At 36.3% G+C, this 18,331-nt stretch overlaps 1 protein-coding gene across 1 annotated transcript in view; it reads right to left on the bottom strand.

Annotated features, from left to right (window-relative positions):
* HELZ (helicase with zinc finger) overlaps positions 1 to 18,005 on the bottom strand; it is a gene marked incomplete at its 5' end in the record, with an annotated part of 45,680 nt that extends 27,675 nt beyond the window's left edge. Inside the window, 7 exons of the mRNA XM_010077159.1 lie at positions 1,143 to 1,288; positions 3,062 to 3,180; positions 4,713 to 4,891; positions 10,364 to 10,468; positions 10,999 to 11,178; positions 13,588 to 13,718; positions 17,672 to 18,005. Coding sequence (XP_010075461.1) covers positions 1,143 to 1,288; positions 3,062 to 3,180; positions 4,713 to 4,891; positions 10,364 to 10,468; positions 10,999 to 11,178; positions 13,588 to 13,718; positions 17,672 to 18,005 — 1,194 coding nt within the window. The remainder of the gene's footprint in view (positions 1 to 1,142; positions 1,289 to 3,061; positions 3,181 to 4,712; positions 4,892 to 10,363; positions 10,469 to 10,998; positions 11,179 to 13,587; positions 13,719 to 17,671) is intronic.
* Between the last annotated feature and the right edge of the window lie 326 nt (positions 18,006 to 18,331).

The following is an 18,331-nucleotide window of genomic DNA, read 5'->3' as shown; positions in this document are numbered from 1 at the left end:
CCACCGCCAGAGCATTTAGCAGGTTTCATTTCACACAATAATACTTTCTAGTAGAATTAGACACACTGGAGTCTCACTTGAGAGCTGACCAGTCCCAGTGGTACTTCTGCAATCCTGACCTCGGTGTCCAACACAGTGGATCCTTCTAGGAACTCACTGTCTGAACTCCAACTGCTGGAGTGAATTCTCATTATCTTCCTGAGGCAAATTTCATGGAAGCGATCTCTAACCAAAAGCTGAAACGATCCCTTCCTTTTCAGATTCTCTCTCATTTCAAACTTAGAATTTCAAGAAACATGTAAGAATTTTAGCATCATTCACTCTTTAATCAAAAAATCCATAAAGTGAAGACAGATCAAGCTGTGTAACAAAATACATTACATTCTCACTTTTGATTCCCCAGAGCACTTAACTATTTCTGCTTTTGCTTTGAACACAGTGATAACCTAATTATTACGACTGGATACCAACATAATATTCCTAATATTCTTCAGTACATCCTTGAGCCAGGGTTTAAACTTTAGCATTTTTCCCCATGATTGCACTTGTTCTTTCTAGCACAGCTCATGGATGAGCTCATTACACTAGCAGCCATTAGTTTATCACAGCATGAAAATGCAAACCCACTGATAAAGCTGTCTTGAAAGAAATAATAAAAAAAGACAACAGGAAAGAAACACGCCCAGAAAAAAATAGGTCACATTTTGTTCGTAGTTGCATATCTATATGTTCCCTACATTGCACATAGCTTACCATTCCAAGATAATCCATCCCAGTAATTCTAAAATTCTGAAACAGTCCAAAGAAACACAGACTCTATATAATATACTACACAGGGGTTAAAAAGGGAAAGTTAGCTCTTCTTTGGCTTAGTGCGCAAGTCTGGCAGCCAAAGCATCCCCACCCAAATGAGGGGTCTGTAATGCAACCGCCGAACTGAGCCCCGGCTTCTGCTCTAGGAGACCAACTTTCAACTCGGTAACAAAGAATTACTCTACTGATTGACTCTGAAACAACTGCGATTTCATTACAGAAACAGGTAAGGCTTCTCTCTTCATTCCATTGTGCCTGGCTCAAGAGTTGTTTTGTTCATTCACGCCAGTCAAAGAAAAGCATGATACAGTGAAAAAGTTCACACCTACTTGATGATAGCTTCATGGGAGCGATAGTTCTCACACAGCAAGATCCTGCACGGAAATTCTGCAGGGTAGTGCTCATAGAGCCGATCAAGCAATGAAACATGAAGGTTTCTTTCCCTGGCAAATTCACTGTAGACAAAAGGACTGAGCTGTAATAGACACACACATACGAAGAAAATGTAACTAAATATGTGGACTTGAAATTTCATGCTCCCAACATATGTATTTTGCATCAAAACAAAAATGAAACCTTGCTTTTACTGTACACTTACAGCTGGAAGACATACCATGGCTATTCCATAGAAATGCCTATTCCTACTGTAAAGGTGACAAAAGACCAGCATGCCCTTAAAGGAACTATGTGAAGAGAAGAACTCTTAGATATAAGTTTTTCCTTTGTGGTTTGCACAGATGAATAACTCAAAGCAGAGAGCTGTTGGACAAAAAAAAAAAAAAAAAAAAAAAAAAAAAAAAAAAGAAACCATACAAAAAACCCAAAACCCCCACAAAACAAAACAAACCATCATCCAAAACCAAAACTGTGTTTTGAATGACATTACACAATTACTCTGACAAGAACTTCACAGTTAATTCACTATCACAAATAGTACAGATCAGAAAATACTGAAATTTGTAACACCATTTTTTAAAGTTAAGTAGAAAGCCACTGGAAAAACTAAAACCCAAGTGGCCCAGTTACTAATACACTCAACTACTACTGGGCTTGTTTAACAATAAAAATACCATCTATTACAGCAGGAAAAATAGAATAAAAGTTGATAAAAAATATTTTTAAAATAAAATTTTAAAATTTAGAAATTAAACCAATCTGGTTTTGTCATTCTGAATATGTATAATTCAGATTCTGAGTTTGAGCTTCACTTCAGATAAATATCAGTTTTAGAAATTCAAATACTGCTCATAGAGTGGCTTCCGTGAGAAACTGAGCTATAGATCAGCTCTTTACGCACCTAGCCTGAGACGCTCAGGCCAAGTCAAGACTCTAGCCAGCTGGGCGGATGAGATCAAGCCTGAAGTGGTAAGAATTCCAGTCTCTTAAAAAGCACTTTTGAGACCTGTGTTTAAAAAGCACTATCTCAGTCCTTGGGATTGCTATGATCAAGACTTGAAATAATCTAGTAGTATTAAATCAAAGGTGGCAGCACTACTCTTAAGTTTATTACTACATCAAAGCAAACATCTACTTTATTGCTATTGTGAAATGTCAAGAGAATTAAAGGTAAATCTATAAAAGCAAATAAATCCGGCCTAAATCAACAAAGCAAGTAAGGTTGACTTTTCCAAGCATGCTTTCTCATGCTTACAGGCTGCAAAATGACATGCATAATCTGTTTTTGAAACTCTTCTGAACTCTTTACACCAAGAAATCCCCAGGCACATCGCAGTAACATGAAGGCACTGGTTAGTTTCAGTTTCCTATTTCTTACTTGTTCAAATCCTTACCAGATTATGATGCTTATAATAAAATTAAAATAGTTGTCTAAATCATAATACACATTCTCTGTATTCTTCAATTCTTTTGGAAATCAATAGGGAACACCAGTCACAAAAAGTAAGAGAAACTTCTATCCTGACTATCCCCATATCTTATGCAAGTAACATCCCTTGAATTTCACTTGGCTTCCCCATCTGTTATATGACCAGTAAAATTTATGCATATCACTCTTGGAAATTAAATTTTACTTGCATATAGTTCAGTGGCTGAGTGGGTCCAAGTCTATTCCCTTACCGTAAAATGGAGACAACGGCACACTCTCACTTAGCAGAAATACTGTGAGTCTACATTAGAAATTACGAGGTGTTCACATACCACAGACATTTAGAGGAGATAAATACCTTAAATATATAAATACAAATATTATATCTACACACTTTACATTCAAAAATTCTATAGCTCTTACCTGCATGTGGTCTCCAGCCAAGACAATTCTTGTGTTTTTATTCGCTAATGCTAGAGGCATAATAGTTTCACACTCCATGGCTTGCGCAGCTTCATCTAACAGAATGTGTGTAAAAAAACCTGTAAGACAGAGACATCAGCAAATAAATGAAACTTGAAATATGATAAACAGTGATAACAATGCAAGAAATTGTACTGAAAGTTCTGTATTCTGACAGTAACCAAAACTAGAAAAAAAAAAATCAGTATGGCTTATGCAAATTAATTTCTCGTAACTACTAGAAACCACAAAAACAATTTTCAAACCTATGAAATGACCAACAGTGGTCAACTGATTGGCAGTGATATTTCTTCCGATATATGTGAAGTTAAACATGTTTTGTCTGAGCTCACCTTGCATCAAGAGGAAATGTCTCTTGGCAGACCTCCCTCTGTAGGTTTCTCAAATCTGAAAATCTTTTCATCACCATGAGGCTTGAAGAGCTTTGGACAATGACAATGACAAGGACTTCCTCATGTACTTGAGTCCTCTTAACTATTTTATGTACTAAATTTCCCATTAAAATTGCACACATACCTGAGCACTTTGCTGAGCTTTAAGGAATGTCAGGGGGGAAGAAAGGAACAGAAGTTGAAGGAAAATTTAAATTCAATCTTATGATACTCCTGGACCAAAAGGTTTGTTGGGGGGGGAAATCTATGCACTCAATAACATGCACTTGAAAAAAACCTGGGCCACTGTAAACTTATATTATGTAAATTCAGGATAGGTATAGAAGTGCTTTTATATGTTGATATATATTAAGGTTTAAAACAAAGTATTACAGGACTTAGTGTACCATTCAGTTAAGATTATGTACATGAAAAAGTAGCAATTTTCTCTGGAAAACATTAATTTCATACAGCTGCACATATGGCATGACTGTACACAGCTCATTGCCAAATAATGCAGTTACTTCTATCTAAAGTCCTGAAAATATTTACCATAAATTCCATATTAGTTTTCTCTATTGCAACAAATGCCTAAATGTTGCCATAGAAAAAGTTAACTGTAAGAAATTCTGTAAAGAAATTCCACGTTCTCCAAAAAGCAGATGGATTTCATCTGGAGATCAAGAAAACAATAAACTCTAAGCAATCTCTGCCCCCAAAAAATCAGTCTAATATATTTCAGTTTGGAAAACAACCCTAGAAGTATCACATAAACATAGCTTGGGCTTGTATGTGTGGGAGTTGTTTGCAAAGCTAAGCACTTCAGAAATCACAAAAAAAAAGCTCTCTGTGTGTACTTGTGCTTACATGCTCCGCTGAGTAATGACCTTAATGAGCATAACAGTCAAAGTTAGCATCTCAAACAGAATTTTCCCTCTTGGATCTCAGAAACACCAGATCACAGATAGTATTGTTTCTTTCCTTATTTTTTTTCAAGTAAGGAAAAAAACAGAATAAGCAATAAGTTAATTCGAATGACACAAGTTTATAGCTTTGTAATAAACATTTATTCACCAAAAAAAAAGAGGAGACCATCTTAAGATGACCATTGCTTACTTTCTTTATTTTTTAACAGTTCAAAGAATTGGGTAAGGAACTGACACTGGTAAGAGGAAGACAATTCTCAAGCATGGACACTTCTTCTTTAGAAATTATCTTACCTGGTTCAAGATCCAGTTGACATAGATACTGTGATGTATTTAAAGTAACAACTACTACTCGTTGCTTAAGAATGTCTTCTTTCTGTGGCATCTGAAAGGTGGAATGTGTGCTTGAAATCAAACAGTACTGATGCACAACTGGGTGGACAGTCTTTACCCAGCGATTTCTGAAATATACCCTAGAAAAGAAAAAGGAGGCTTATTTTCGATACAGTCTGAACACAAGTGACAGCCTAATATTTCAAATGCTAATATTCTGTTTTCTGGTAAATAAACGTTATCTTCAGCAAGCAAAACACCATCACTATGCAGAATTACATGTTGCTATATGCTAAAACATCTTAGATTTACCTTCCACTATTTGCTGCAGTGCAACACTACATACATAAACCGTTACCAGAGATTAATTCACATACGGAAATCTAAATTCTTCATTCGTTTAAGCTCTGTGACCCTCACATACATATCTATTCCGCTTTAACCTATCAGTAAACTCATTTTAAAGAAATATTTTCTCAGCTGAAATATAAATATAGCCCATAGTCTTGGAACTGACAGAACCACAGTGATCTGCACGTCATCAACTACAGCCACAGGATCTTTAAAAAAAAATTTCAAAAGACATTAATAAAATCCTGTACTTCCCTTTACACAGTCTATATGGCCTCTGAGTTCTAAGAACCAAACAGTATCTTCATCTTTTTATCATGCAGGGCCATAACTATGACACACTTCATAAAAGAATGAGAAAATAGTGCCAGAAAGGATGGCTAGAGTCTAGAATGTTGGGACATTGTCAGCAAAGCACTGGACTTCAGACAGCTTTCCATGACACATAAGATAATTTTAATCCTCGTATCACACGAGCAATGATTAATTTTTCCTAAAAAATGATGCAATGTTATGGCCAGTCTAGATAAATAGAAGAGGAACAGGGAAGGCACAAAGATTATGCCCCAGAAAACAGAGTACAAATAACTCCACAGAGGTATACAGAAATAAACCAAACGACATCAGCTGAGGATCGGGATAAAGATGTCAAAGGGCTTCTCTCTCGGTTTTCCTCAAGATTGTAATCTCTGTCAAGTAGGAACTGTGAATCTAAAGTGCAACCTTTAAACTACAGGAAACTATTGTACAGATACTAATATTTAAAACTAAAGATATTTTAATTTATTTCCAAAGCATGAAAGATGAAATGATTTAAACTAATTTCAGTTCTAAATATGGGATTTAATGCTGTTTGGTTTATCTATTCAGTATTTATTTTCTTCCGATTAATTTCTCCTGCACCCATATTACAAAACTCAATCCATTAATAAAGCATTTGGAAAAGTGTAATTATGCACCTAAGTGCAAAACATGACTGCACTGGCTGGACTTCAGGTATCACGTGTCCACCCACGTTTGAAAACTATGGCTCAGTTCCATATAATGTGGGAGAAGCAAATACTATAATAAATTTGGTTTGTGAAAATACAATGTCCATTTTGGACACTAAGCACAAAATGAAATGCAAAGAGGTGCAAACACACTGCAGTACTCTGAAAGGCTTTTTAGTTTGAAAACACACCCAACCAAAAGTGACACTCTGTGACCAAAGGTAACTCCAGCTAAGAATTGGGTTCAGCACAGGAGCAAACCACACACTCCCGAGTCGTTCTCCGAACAAGAAACTTCTAATGTTACCCCAATATATTTATTTATCAGCCATCAAACTGATAAGCTTTATTTGATAAACTGTTATTACATCAATGTAACAACATAAAGTCATGGGCTAATACCTAGAACAACATATCAGAAGCAAGATAAGCCCAGCTCCAGTTATCCCAGCGATTCAGCCAGCTTCTGTATGATCCAGCTGCTCAATCCTAGCTGGGGGGAACACTTACCCACCATCCCACAGGAGTACTGGGAGGATTAATGAGTTTATTGGGAGCTTATGTTTGTAAAGCACTTTGAGGTTCTTGGATGAAAGGTGCTATTGAAATGCAAAATATTATGGTTATTAGATGTTATTATACCATGCACTGTCTTTTATTACGAAAATTCATCTATGTGTGACTCACAGATTGGCTGACAGCATTTCAAACTGCATTGCTGCTTACCCGTTAATTTCTTTTATTTTGATGTGAGATCAAAAAGGTATCCCAGAGCTATTATTCACCACTGGCATAAAAACACCTGACAGATGCGACTATATTTGAAAATGTCGTGATATAAGTAAGCCACACCGAACAAGGGGGTTCTTTCTCAGGTGCAATTTGGGCTAATCAAATCTCCTGTAATTTCATTAGTAGTGTTTTTTGGAAAAAAACAAAACAATCTGTTCTGAACTGGAAAACACCAACGCCTCCCAGTTCTCGATAAAAAGGCCAGGATTCTCCCTTTGGGCTATGCTCCAAAGAACTCTTCTTGGATAAACTCTAACCCCAGCTCCTCAGACTTTGTGCAGTTATCTATGTTGAAAGACCATTAAAAAAAAAAAAAAAAAAGGGGAAAAAGAAAAATATCTAAGTAGTCCCTAGAAGCCTAACGAAAACTTTAAAAGCACCCGATTTCCCTCTTCATTTCTTTAGATCCACCTCCACAGAGCAGCTCATTCTCACAAAGAAGTATGTTACCTGGGATGCAGAAAAGATGTGAAGAACCTGTCTCACCACCTAAAAGTTAACTTTTCAAATCAATCTTCCTACGAGGATAACATAAGATAAATGCTAGAGTTTCAAGAAAAAAAGAAGTAATTGCCTAAAGAGGCACTTATTTTACAAACTAACATTTGAGAAGATAAATTAACACCCATTTTTGTACGAGAACAGTACTCCAGGCAATTTGGAAAAAAGGGCAATGGTCCTTTTAAAATCTCTTGGGTTTTTGGTTTGGGTTTTTTTAATGGAAACTGGTTTGCTCGAATTGATTAATTTGTTGAGCCTGTCTATCTCCTCAAGCTAGTAGTAACATACTAAAGCTATCTGGTTTCAGGCTACCTGCAGTATTTGCATATGTAAGTTATGATCAAAATACTTAAAAAATGAACTGGAGAGGTCTCAGCCGAGATATTTTAAACAGAATCAACTTATTTCCTGACATTGCTGAACTGATAGTCAGAAATAACATGTTTAGGAATAAATAAAAAAAAATACAGATAAAAGCAGCATCAACCTCTTTCCTCTTCCCCTCGTATTAAATACAAAACCTGCTGCTACCTACTTCCTAGGTGTTGACTGGAGTTTTTAGGAGATGGTGACAACCTGAAGTATCTAGCTACAGTGCCTACCCCCACAGCCTGCCTCCTGAAGGCTCTAGCAGTTGATGGAGAGAGAAGCACATCCATGGAGTAATAGGGTATACAACTTAGGAGGGAATTACTACGTCCTATGGCTCTGACTCACCATCAAAGGTGTAAGAAAAAAAAAAAAAAAAAAAAAATCAAGTGTCTTAGCACCTAACAGAAGCACGTAATGGAAGTCTTCTTCCTCCTGACTGCAGGTTAGGGTTGCGTTTGTTCCTTTTAGAAGTACCTCTGCATTATTTTACATAAGTATAACAAAACAGTCTCAATGTCAAGTTTCTTCAGTAAGAGTCACATTTTGGAGTGCGCCCCTAACACAGCTGAATCATCCAATCAAACCCAGGGGCATTTTTTTCTTTTTCTGGGTATGAATTTGTTTATGGACATCAAGACTATGAGAATTTAGCCTTCAGGCTTCATTGGTATTTTATTTAGGTACAGAACTTAGACTCAACATAAATTCTTAGTGTTCATTCTGACTTTGCGTTTTCCAAAGGGCATAGATATTTTCTTAGGAAAAAAAAGAAATTATAACATGATATTAAAACAAAAAACCTCAAACTCTAGGCTTCAAATTTTTACGTCACATAATTGATGGGATAATTTATTTAGTGTACATCTTGCCCACAGAAATTTACAGAAATATTTAGACAGTTCTTAGTACTCAGTCAATATTAAATGATTAAGCTTTCCTTCTCTAAAAACAAGGTAAATATTATGGTGCTCCCCATCCGTAACTGATTTTATGCTGGGAGTCTCACATGGCTCCAGCCTTCAATTCAGATGAATTCACCCTTTAACTCCAGATCAGGTCAACATGCAGTTAGCTTTCAAACAACATATACTTCTCAATTACATGCAATATTTTACATTTCAAAACATATATACTTGTGGATCCATAAATATATATAATACACAATTCCAGAAGCGCCTCCATTTTCTAAAACTTCAACTTTTTTAGAGGTATCATGACTATTTGAACAATATCGTACAACCTACAGCAGCACTTTCTGAAGGCTTCATAACAATTACTATGGCAATTAAACTCAAACATTCAGTGACTTTTAAATTATTTGGTGTAGTTTTCTTGGCAAATACGTGTGTGTGTGTATATATATATTAACCATAAAAAGCCCACACTTCGTTTATGTATGTTTTTCATATGTATTTCTGAGATTGGACTATACAGTTGAATACAGCCCATAAAAGAAGGTAGCAAAAGACTGGCAACCACAATAAAACTCTATTTAACTCCTTGCTCTGTTAAATCACACTTCAATAGTCCCGAAAGTGTCAATTACACACATTTTTTCCCATCACAAAATTAAGACACCATAATGCTTTTCATCACAAAGTGCTTTACAAATCACCTTAAGACAATCTGTGTTAAAATACAACCGCACCAAAGGTAGCTTCTCAAAAATAAGCTGACTTCTTTTCCTTGGCCAGATCCTCAGTGTCTGTAAAATGTCACATGGCAACTAAAGCCAGCAAACCTAAGAGAATTCACACCTGTTGTAAATCTTGCCCTTTCACATAACTTCATTGCCTTTACTGACACTGAATAAAATATAAGTCCAGGGTGGCTTTTAATAGCTAGCAAGTCATATACAGAGTCATTTTCTTAGTAATATAATAAACTCACACACTGGCATTCAGAAAATGATGCCCATAATTTTAAAAATACATACCAAGCTAGCAGTATACAGAATATATTGTCATTACTGCGCAAAATATTCCCAGGAGCAGGTTTCTGCCCATAAATAAATCCTCCTTAACTACTTCTATGCAAGTTTACCCTCATTGCTCTTAAAGTTTCCACCTCTTCTTTTTTTTCCTTAACTAATTTCCCCAAAATACCCTTGGGAAGTACATTTAACCACATACACAATGACTTCAAACTGACTTATCAGAAGAGGCCAAACTACTTTCACATGATTCTCTAAATACGTAGCTCCTATGACACAAAAAATTTGTCTTCAAAATGCCAAGTGGGTAGCCCCAGTTTCCAAATTATCATTGTAATTGTGAGTCAAAATTTTCTGGAATTAAAATGCAATTAAAGTTCATTTTATTTTATCATAGTAGCTTTTAGAGGAGCATATCAAAAGTTTGCTCATTAGGAAAGACACATTTATCAATAGAAAAATAAAAGCTTAAAAAAGGATGTCTTTATTTTTATTTAACAAATGACCCAAAATTATATTGACAATGTTTCACGTTCCTTTTAGTCTGTTTTTAAAAGCACTGCTGGTAATGCCAATATGCTTTTGTGTTTTAAAAGTTCTTTAGCCTTTTTTATAGACACCTTTTCTTAAGAATAGTATTTTATAGATACATAATAAGCCTTAAAAAATACCTGAGAGGTCTTGCCTGGGGATTGCCTGCTTCTACATATGGATGTAAATAATCCTTTATGTAGAGATCAGCAGCACTATTAGAATGGGTGCAAATGAGAATCCTGCTGGAATAAATGGTGCAAATAAAAAAGCAATGAAGAAACAGAAAACAATTCAAAGCAGTAGAATACAAAAAAAAGGAAACAGTGGCCATCTTCCTGCATATTTGTCTTAATGAAACTAGTCACTAACCTACCATAGTTTGCATGATTCAACCCCTTAACTCAAATCCTTCAGTTATGAAAAGATTTAAAGTTCAAACAGTTTTTCAACAATTATTTTGTGATTATTAATCTACACTTGATTTAAGTAAGGAACAGCTTTTATTATCTAGCATACTGCTAAACTTTCCATGTCGAGCAAATCACAGTCATTCTAGATACCGTCAATTTTAATTAGTTTTGTTCTAAATGGAACATACAGGTTAAGACTATAAAATTACTTTATCATTCAAAACAATGACGGATGGCTTGGGTTTTGTTTGTTTTTAAGCTGGATGGAAATTCTATATTTCTACCTTCCACTTGAATTTAAGTAAAAAATTACATCTCTTCTGCTAATCAAGTATCGCTCTATATTTAGTGCCTCATCTCACCTAGTATCCTGTTGTTGGAGTATGTGCTTGACTGCCTGAGCCAGAGTGAACGTTTTTCCTGTCCCATAGGGACCGATGATAAGAACAGGAGGCAGTTGTATTGAAAGTGGAGTAGTGATAGCCAGAACAGCCTCTTTCTGCTTCGCATTTAGTCGAGGGTCCAACTGCTCATCCCATTGTCTGTACAAAAGGAAGCACCAGAGTTTAAAAACAATCCACTGACAGAAATTAAATGAGGTAAGATTTCAAAAGCTTTAAAGAAATTAAAGAGCTGATACACTTCTGTACTGGTTGTGTCACTCTGAAGCACACTGAAACAAATCAACAAACCCAGCAAAACAATCACATGCTTTAATCACAGAACTTTGATAATATTTGCAATAAATCAGATTCCTTTTGAAAAAAACCCAACTATTTCTCAATTTACATTATCTCACCTAACAATAACTAACCTGCATAGTACATATTTTAGAAAAAGTATATGCTACACCACCACCTGATAACAAAAGACGTAAAATGATTTTCTACTATTACTACGTAAAACGCAACACTAGTTATGTTTCTTTCCTGCAGTATTTACACTGTCAACTTTAAAAGTCAACAGTTATACAACTCCAGGGCTTGGTAAAAGTTATCTACAATGAAATTTAAAAACAATTTTAAAACTAATGGCTACCAATTAACTACAAATTTCTCTTTACTCTTTTTTTTTTTTTTTTTGAGCTCATTAAGGCACATACCTCTAATGGGAAAAGAAAAAGGATTTTTGCTGTAACCAGCTAGTGGTATCAGCGCTAAGAGGAAGATGCTTTCAGAAAATTCCAATGAGCATAAGAGGTTAAAGATTTCTAGACAGAGTTTTTAATATTCCCCACTGACAGATTTAAAAGTAGACATGCACAGTAAAAACCACCTGTCACTGCTGCACATGTGGCCATACTTCAGTAATGCGATCCGCTTTGGTACAAGCACTGTGCTTCTTACAGACTGGGAAAGTTGCTGTTCAGTAGTAGTTAGCAACAGGGAGTAAAATCAAGAGGGAATTGACTGAATTCCTAACTTTTAAGACAGCTATGAACAGCAAGCTGGCAGGAAACTAAGAAATACTGGAAAGTAACAGGGATGTAAAACAAAAATAGAAGGAAAAAAGAGGGACAGATAGTTTTGAGTGAGTCAGAAGCACTAATTCTCAAAGTAGAGCAAACTAAGCCACCAGATGTAAAAAAACATGCTTATTACGCTGACTTAAACTGAACTACAACCATTGTATATAGAATTTATGTATATAAAAATGTAACACATTATACAAATACATTCTGTCAACTAGAACCAATATGTAAATTTCTGTAAATATAAATTTCCTGACATAAAACAGAGAAGATAAAGTTCTAGCTTACTTACCTTCCTTTTATTGAAATCACTTACTTCCAAACTATTCTTAAACTCTATTTCCTTGTAAGATTCACTCAGAACTTAATTAAGTCTGTGAGCAGATTGTCACTGTCCTCCATTAGTTCTGTAGTATAACTCAATGCAAAACCCATTCCCTTCTTTCTGCCTTTACCATCAAAACTTTGACACATGCAGCATCCTCACTCAGAACACCGCACCCACCCTTTCATTGTCTCTGTTCTTCCTACACTGCCAAAGGCAAACTAAAATTCTTACAGTCATTTTTGTCTTGCATTATCTTGCTGTCTCAGGTTTCTGGCCAGATCTCTTTCTTTTTAATCTTTGAGCTATCTTCTGATTTGCACGGCATCACAATCACACTCTTAATTCTCACCTTCAAGACACCGCACGACTCCCCGCGTGCTGTACAGTTCATCGGTTCCACACGCCTCTCCTCTCCCTGGTTTCTAAGTACAGAAACCTCATGCCTTTCTTATCCTCCCCTATGAACCAAAATACTGACCATGTTCCCTGAGCAACACAGCCTCACATTTCTCTTCCCTAAGTTTCCTCTTTGAGACAAACTATTTTCACTGCATCAGCCTTAAGTTTCCTTCAGAGTATTTCTACAGCATAGGGGTTTACATTTCATAAAGGAAACTGTAAGACATGTATACCAAGAATCTCAGGACTGCCTGCAAGTGCAATGCTGGTCCTTTCATCATTTCCACACCTTTCTTAGTCATCCCCCTCAGTGATATGGCCAAATTTGGGCCCATTACATCAAACTCAAAGGTACTAATGGATTGTTCCTTGCAAGTGCAATTCTGCAGGCTTGAGATCCTGCACAGGAAACTCCTTGTAGCTGCTATTTACATTCCTATAGGGTATCATGCCTATTTTCAGTAAGGAAGAGCAGAACAGTAAACAACAACAGCAGATTTGTTTTCTACAGCTACAATGGAACCGCAATGCCTATAAAACCACAGCTCAACCGCAGGGAAAACCAATCAACAGACTCCAGTCCTCCGAGGATGAGTTTTCTTGTTTTATTTAGAACAGTTTCACTTCTCTGAACCATCAATGAGGAGCAAGGCATGTTTCTCGTTCTAGGGCAGATTTCAGCCATCTGTTATGAGAAATCCAGTACTGTATTACCATACAATCTCTGGTAATTAAGTGTTTGTATCCTTGTACCTGTTGGGACTCCAGGGTATGGTGGGAGTCATGCTGACATCTGGAAACAAAATATTGTTGTCCTTAATCCTGTCCAAGGCATAATGCATTTCACAGAGGGGTAAGCGATTTAACTGAAACTGAAGTTCAACCTGCAGGACAAAATGAATGAATAAATGAGTAGGTGAACCAAAAACGATTAATTTAGAAAACACTCATTAGACTGTTCTGCATATCACACATTTCTATCTTCCTGCAAACTACTGACTCTGAGAAAACAGCAAACATCATCCAATCAAAAGATCTGCAATAAAACTAACATGCTCCTTTTGTTTTTTTTGAAGCAAACAAACACAGCATGTGCTCTAACACAATTTTGTTGTTTGACTTAAGATTAGATTCCACTGCACATTCTGAAAAAAAATTAAAGGGAAAACATTCTTGGAATTATTTCTGGAATATAAAAAATACTCGGGGAAAGTATTATTGTCCTAAAACATTGTTTTTAAAAATATAAGCTTCCACCCCTTATGGTAAGAACGACCTTGAAACAGTGACAGGTGAGAAATTTTTACAGATCAACAGATGACATGAATCAGATGTGTGAACAGCAGAGAAACTCCAAACATTATTTATATCTAGTCAAACATTCTAGAATAATATAACTTGTCATTTATGTTCAGTTATTCAAACTCTCCAAAAGTTAATTTTAAATTAACAATTAGTTGCTTATCAATACATTCATTTTTTGTTCTATTATTTATGTTTTAATACTAGTAAATAAAAGATAATACCAACAAAATTCTGGTACAAAACCAGAAACAACATGCAGAGCACATTAATATCCCTGATTAAATTCAGAACTGAACAATGGATAGTGGAATTAGTTTATACATACATACACTAAAAGAGCAAAGAGAAAAATACATTCTGATTTTGAACACTGGATAAAAGCAGCTCCTGGGGAAGCAATTCATAAAAACAGTTCACTCAGCTTATCATTTGCACGTATTTAAATTTTCAATTACTAATCTCTCCAAAAACAAATTAATCTGATCAGAGCATCGTACCAAAGAACTAATGTTAACAACACAGAAGACTTGACAGAAAATTTGACACAAATCTGCACTAATATTGAACTGCACGAAAACACCCAAAGCTGACGAAGAACTTCAAGTGACTGACATACTTTTTTTTTCCAAAGCATTGTTATCTATCCTAAATACTTACATAGCTACTGTGCTGAAACTCTAATGAGTATTTTGTGATTAAATAAATAAAATAAGTAAATAAGCACCTTTCTGAGATTTACAATGACCTGTGCTCATGCTGACAAACAGCCAAACTCCTGCAACCTGTCTGGAAAAGCACCCCTCAGTTACCTGGAAAGCGTACAGCTTCTATTTAACATTTCTAAGGTCATCTTTACCAACAGCTTTCACAACCACTTTACAGAAGGTGGTTTTGTACCTCAGTAAATACCCTGCTCTTCAGAAGCCGTGTGGTTTAGCACTTGTCACAAATGAGAGCGCCAGCTCATCCCGCCCGAGGGGACCTCGAGCTTCCTTCCAAAGCTCTGTCCTACCCCTCTCTACCCAGCGCCCATTTGTCCTCCCAACAGCATCCTGCAGATGTTTGGAAAAGACTTCCACAGAAATGGCAACAGTTCCAACCTCACGCTTTGATCTGTACAGGAAAAATATCTTTGCTCGAGCAGTTCCAAGCCTAACAAAAGAACACTCAATACAACAACTATAATTTAAACGCAGAAAAATGGTGATGCTCATCCGCGTAATGCTGTAACAGCCCCTTCTGGGAGCCCAAGGAAGGTGCACAGCATTAAATACCTCTTCTTATCTACCTGCCTTCACCGCTTCCTTTAACAGCTCGGGATTTGCTTATTTTTAATCCAGTCTGGATTGAATTAAATAGTTACATTTGCTGCAGAGTAGTGAATGAGGCCATCTGTGGAGGAGAGGCACATAACCTGCTTTAATATCTATTCCACAAACAGAAAACAGTGGGAAAGGAAGTTAATCCATTGCCAGCTTCACACAAGAGGACACAGAACAGTGTAACCACTCCAAAAATAAAACAGCCGCATATTAGTTTGGTCACCAAGAAGAGCAGCAGCCGTGGGGGTTTAAAGCACCAGTTCACTCCACCCCACCTTCATGAACGGTGGGTGCCCTTGATAAAAGCAGAATTTCCAAGGTGAAGTATTAGGAGAGGAAAGGAAGCAAACCACCTAACCCAAACCTACAGAAATAAAAGTAATTTTGTCAATGTTTAAGAATCACATAGGGAATATTAACTCCACTGAAGTCAACAGTATAATTTCCAGCATCTTTAATAAAAATGCTATACACCCAAACTATAATATCCCCAGTTTTAACCTAAGGATCCCTTTCCAAATTTTCGGTCAATACTTAATCAGAAGAAATTCCCTCACAATTAGAGTTCATAAAACATAGGCAACACTTTGAGAATTTGACCACCAGTTCGTTGATATATGTATGAAGTACTAAATGATTTTACAAATAACTTTAGGATGCAGTTTTTAATGCAGAATATATTTGCTGCCTCAGGCAAAGTTTTATAAGCCACTCAAAGAGAAATAAGCCAGCTACTGTAGCCCCGGCTCATTTTGCATTCCAGTGGAGTTTCTGATAGAATCAATTAGTAAGTTTAATTATTGTTTTAAGAAAACAAACACAAAACCAAGAGCCCAAAACAATCTAAGTCTTCCCAGAACCAATTATCTATGTTAAATTAAGACATTAGGATTCTTGCATATCTTTCCCCAAAACAAAATGAATGGGAGGAGATAATCCCTTGGTGCAAATGCATTCATTTCAAGCAATTCCAGTGCCCCTAATTTGAGGTTATTTCTGTTCAGTAACAAGATAAACGATAAGGTCTACAGAAGACACACACCGGGGATGGGCGAGGAGGTTAAATATTAAACTTAACTAGAGCTTTGGTTTCCCTTAGTGCATTAGATGTAAACGCACGTATCTTGTTTGCAAACTACATAATTTTTTTTTTTTAAAAAGTATCATCACCCATTTCATGTTAATTGCAAAGTAAACAAAAGTCTGATCTGACTGCCAACACAATTTTCTCTAGCAAAAGTGTTGTAACTCCTCATTTTGTGACTGAATGCCTCCAAGACAGACAGATATCTGTCCTGGATATAAATGTCAGGGGAGTGAGAGCCACGGAGGAAAGTATTATCATTCTGAAACACAGGATATATACAAAATAAAAGTATTTATTCACCTTCCTCATGCCTCCATCTACCAACCCTCATCACCTTCCTCAAGGAAAGACTGTATATTGAAGATTTTTCCACTGAAGGACAATATTCCTTATGTTCTGATATAGGCACAGAAAGCAGCAGAAGGCCCACTGATAACCTACACAAACCTTCGTAAAAATTAATCTCAACCCAGGCCTAACAACAAATAATGGAATCCACAATGACACAGACAAAAAGAGTTAGACGATACAAAACAAAGAGTTCAAGATGCAGGTTATCAAAGACAGAGCTCTAACTGGCTATGTCAAGAGCAGAAGAGGTTGGTTTGTTGGTTGTGGGTTGGTTTTGGGTTTTTTTTTTGAGAAAAAACACAGGAACAGAAAACTCCTTCCTTTGACTTCATTAAGAAAAGCTTCCTGAGTTCTCTGGTGAGAACATCTATGATGGACACAACGACTGTATTTGAAACAGAGATGTAAAAACAATGTCCAAGACAGCTTATAAATCACACTCTCAAAACAACTACATATGCAAGCAAAGCCTAATCATCTCAGAAGAATTTCGCGAGAAATGAAATTCGTTAAAAAGTATTTTTACTCTGTAACAGTCCTAAAATATTAACTTATTTTCCAAATAATAGGACTCACACATATGTACAACACACAAACACACATATTTATGTATAGAAAGATTTCACTTCTCTGAAATCCTCATCCACGCTCTGCTTTCTGTGTATGATGATAAATAACAAAACTCGTTCTCGTATCTTCAAGCAATGATTTTGTGTGGAACCAAAACAGACACAATGCAAACAGTTCCTGTCCCAAAACCACTCAGACTTACCTGCATTTCACAATCTGCTCGAAGATTAAGTTCTTCACAGCATTCCCTGGATACCCTCAAGAAGATATAATCCTTTGTTTTCTCCTCAATAGCTGCTTCATAAACCTTCTCTTTGGTTCCTTGGGTCTGTGCTGACTTCTCTTTAGTGACAGGCAATAAATAAACAGCATTGACTTTGGTCATCACCAGCCGTCCAGCCAAAGTGTCTTCCGAAAGCGTTTCAGTGAGCTTAAAGCGGCCAAAAAGTTGTCCATTTTGGGCATACTTTGCACCTCCAGAAACACCAGTGAGCATGAAGCTTGCTACAATCTGCAATTGCACTTTTATGTTGAACCTAAGTAAGAAAGCATCAAGTCAGTGCAGAAAAACGCTCTCCCATTCAGAAATGTCATCCCTTCAGACTGAAGATTCATTGCCTTACATACTGAATGTGTAACTTTCAAACACAAACTAAGTATAGCCAAACTGTCCCTTTGCAAGGACATAGCTGTCAGATGTTTGCAGATGTTCCTTTTGATGATAAGCCTATAAAACCAATCTTCAAAAGAACCAACATCTATGAAGCTTAAAAAAAGAACCCCCACAAGAGAGGGTTCTAGATTTTCTAGATACTAGATTTTGAGACCAAAATAAACTTGGGGTGAATCAGAGTTCCTGTAC

This window comes from Pterocles gutturalis, unplaced genomic scaffold (genome assembly GCF_000699245.1).
Source record: "Pterocles gutturalis isolate BGI_N339 unplaced genomic scaffold, ASM69924v1 scaffold24873, whole genome shotgun sequence".
In the NCBI taxonomy this organism is placed as follows: Eukaryota; Metazoa; Chordata; class Aves; order Pterocliformes; family Pteroclidae; genus Pterocles; species Pterocles gutturalis.
Note: the sequence above shows the minus strand (reverse complement) of the source record. Positions and strands in the feature narration are given on the sequence as shown.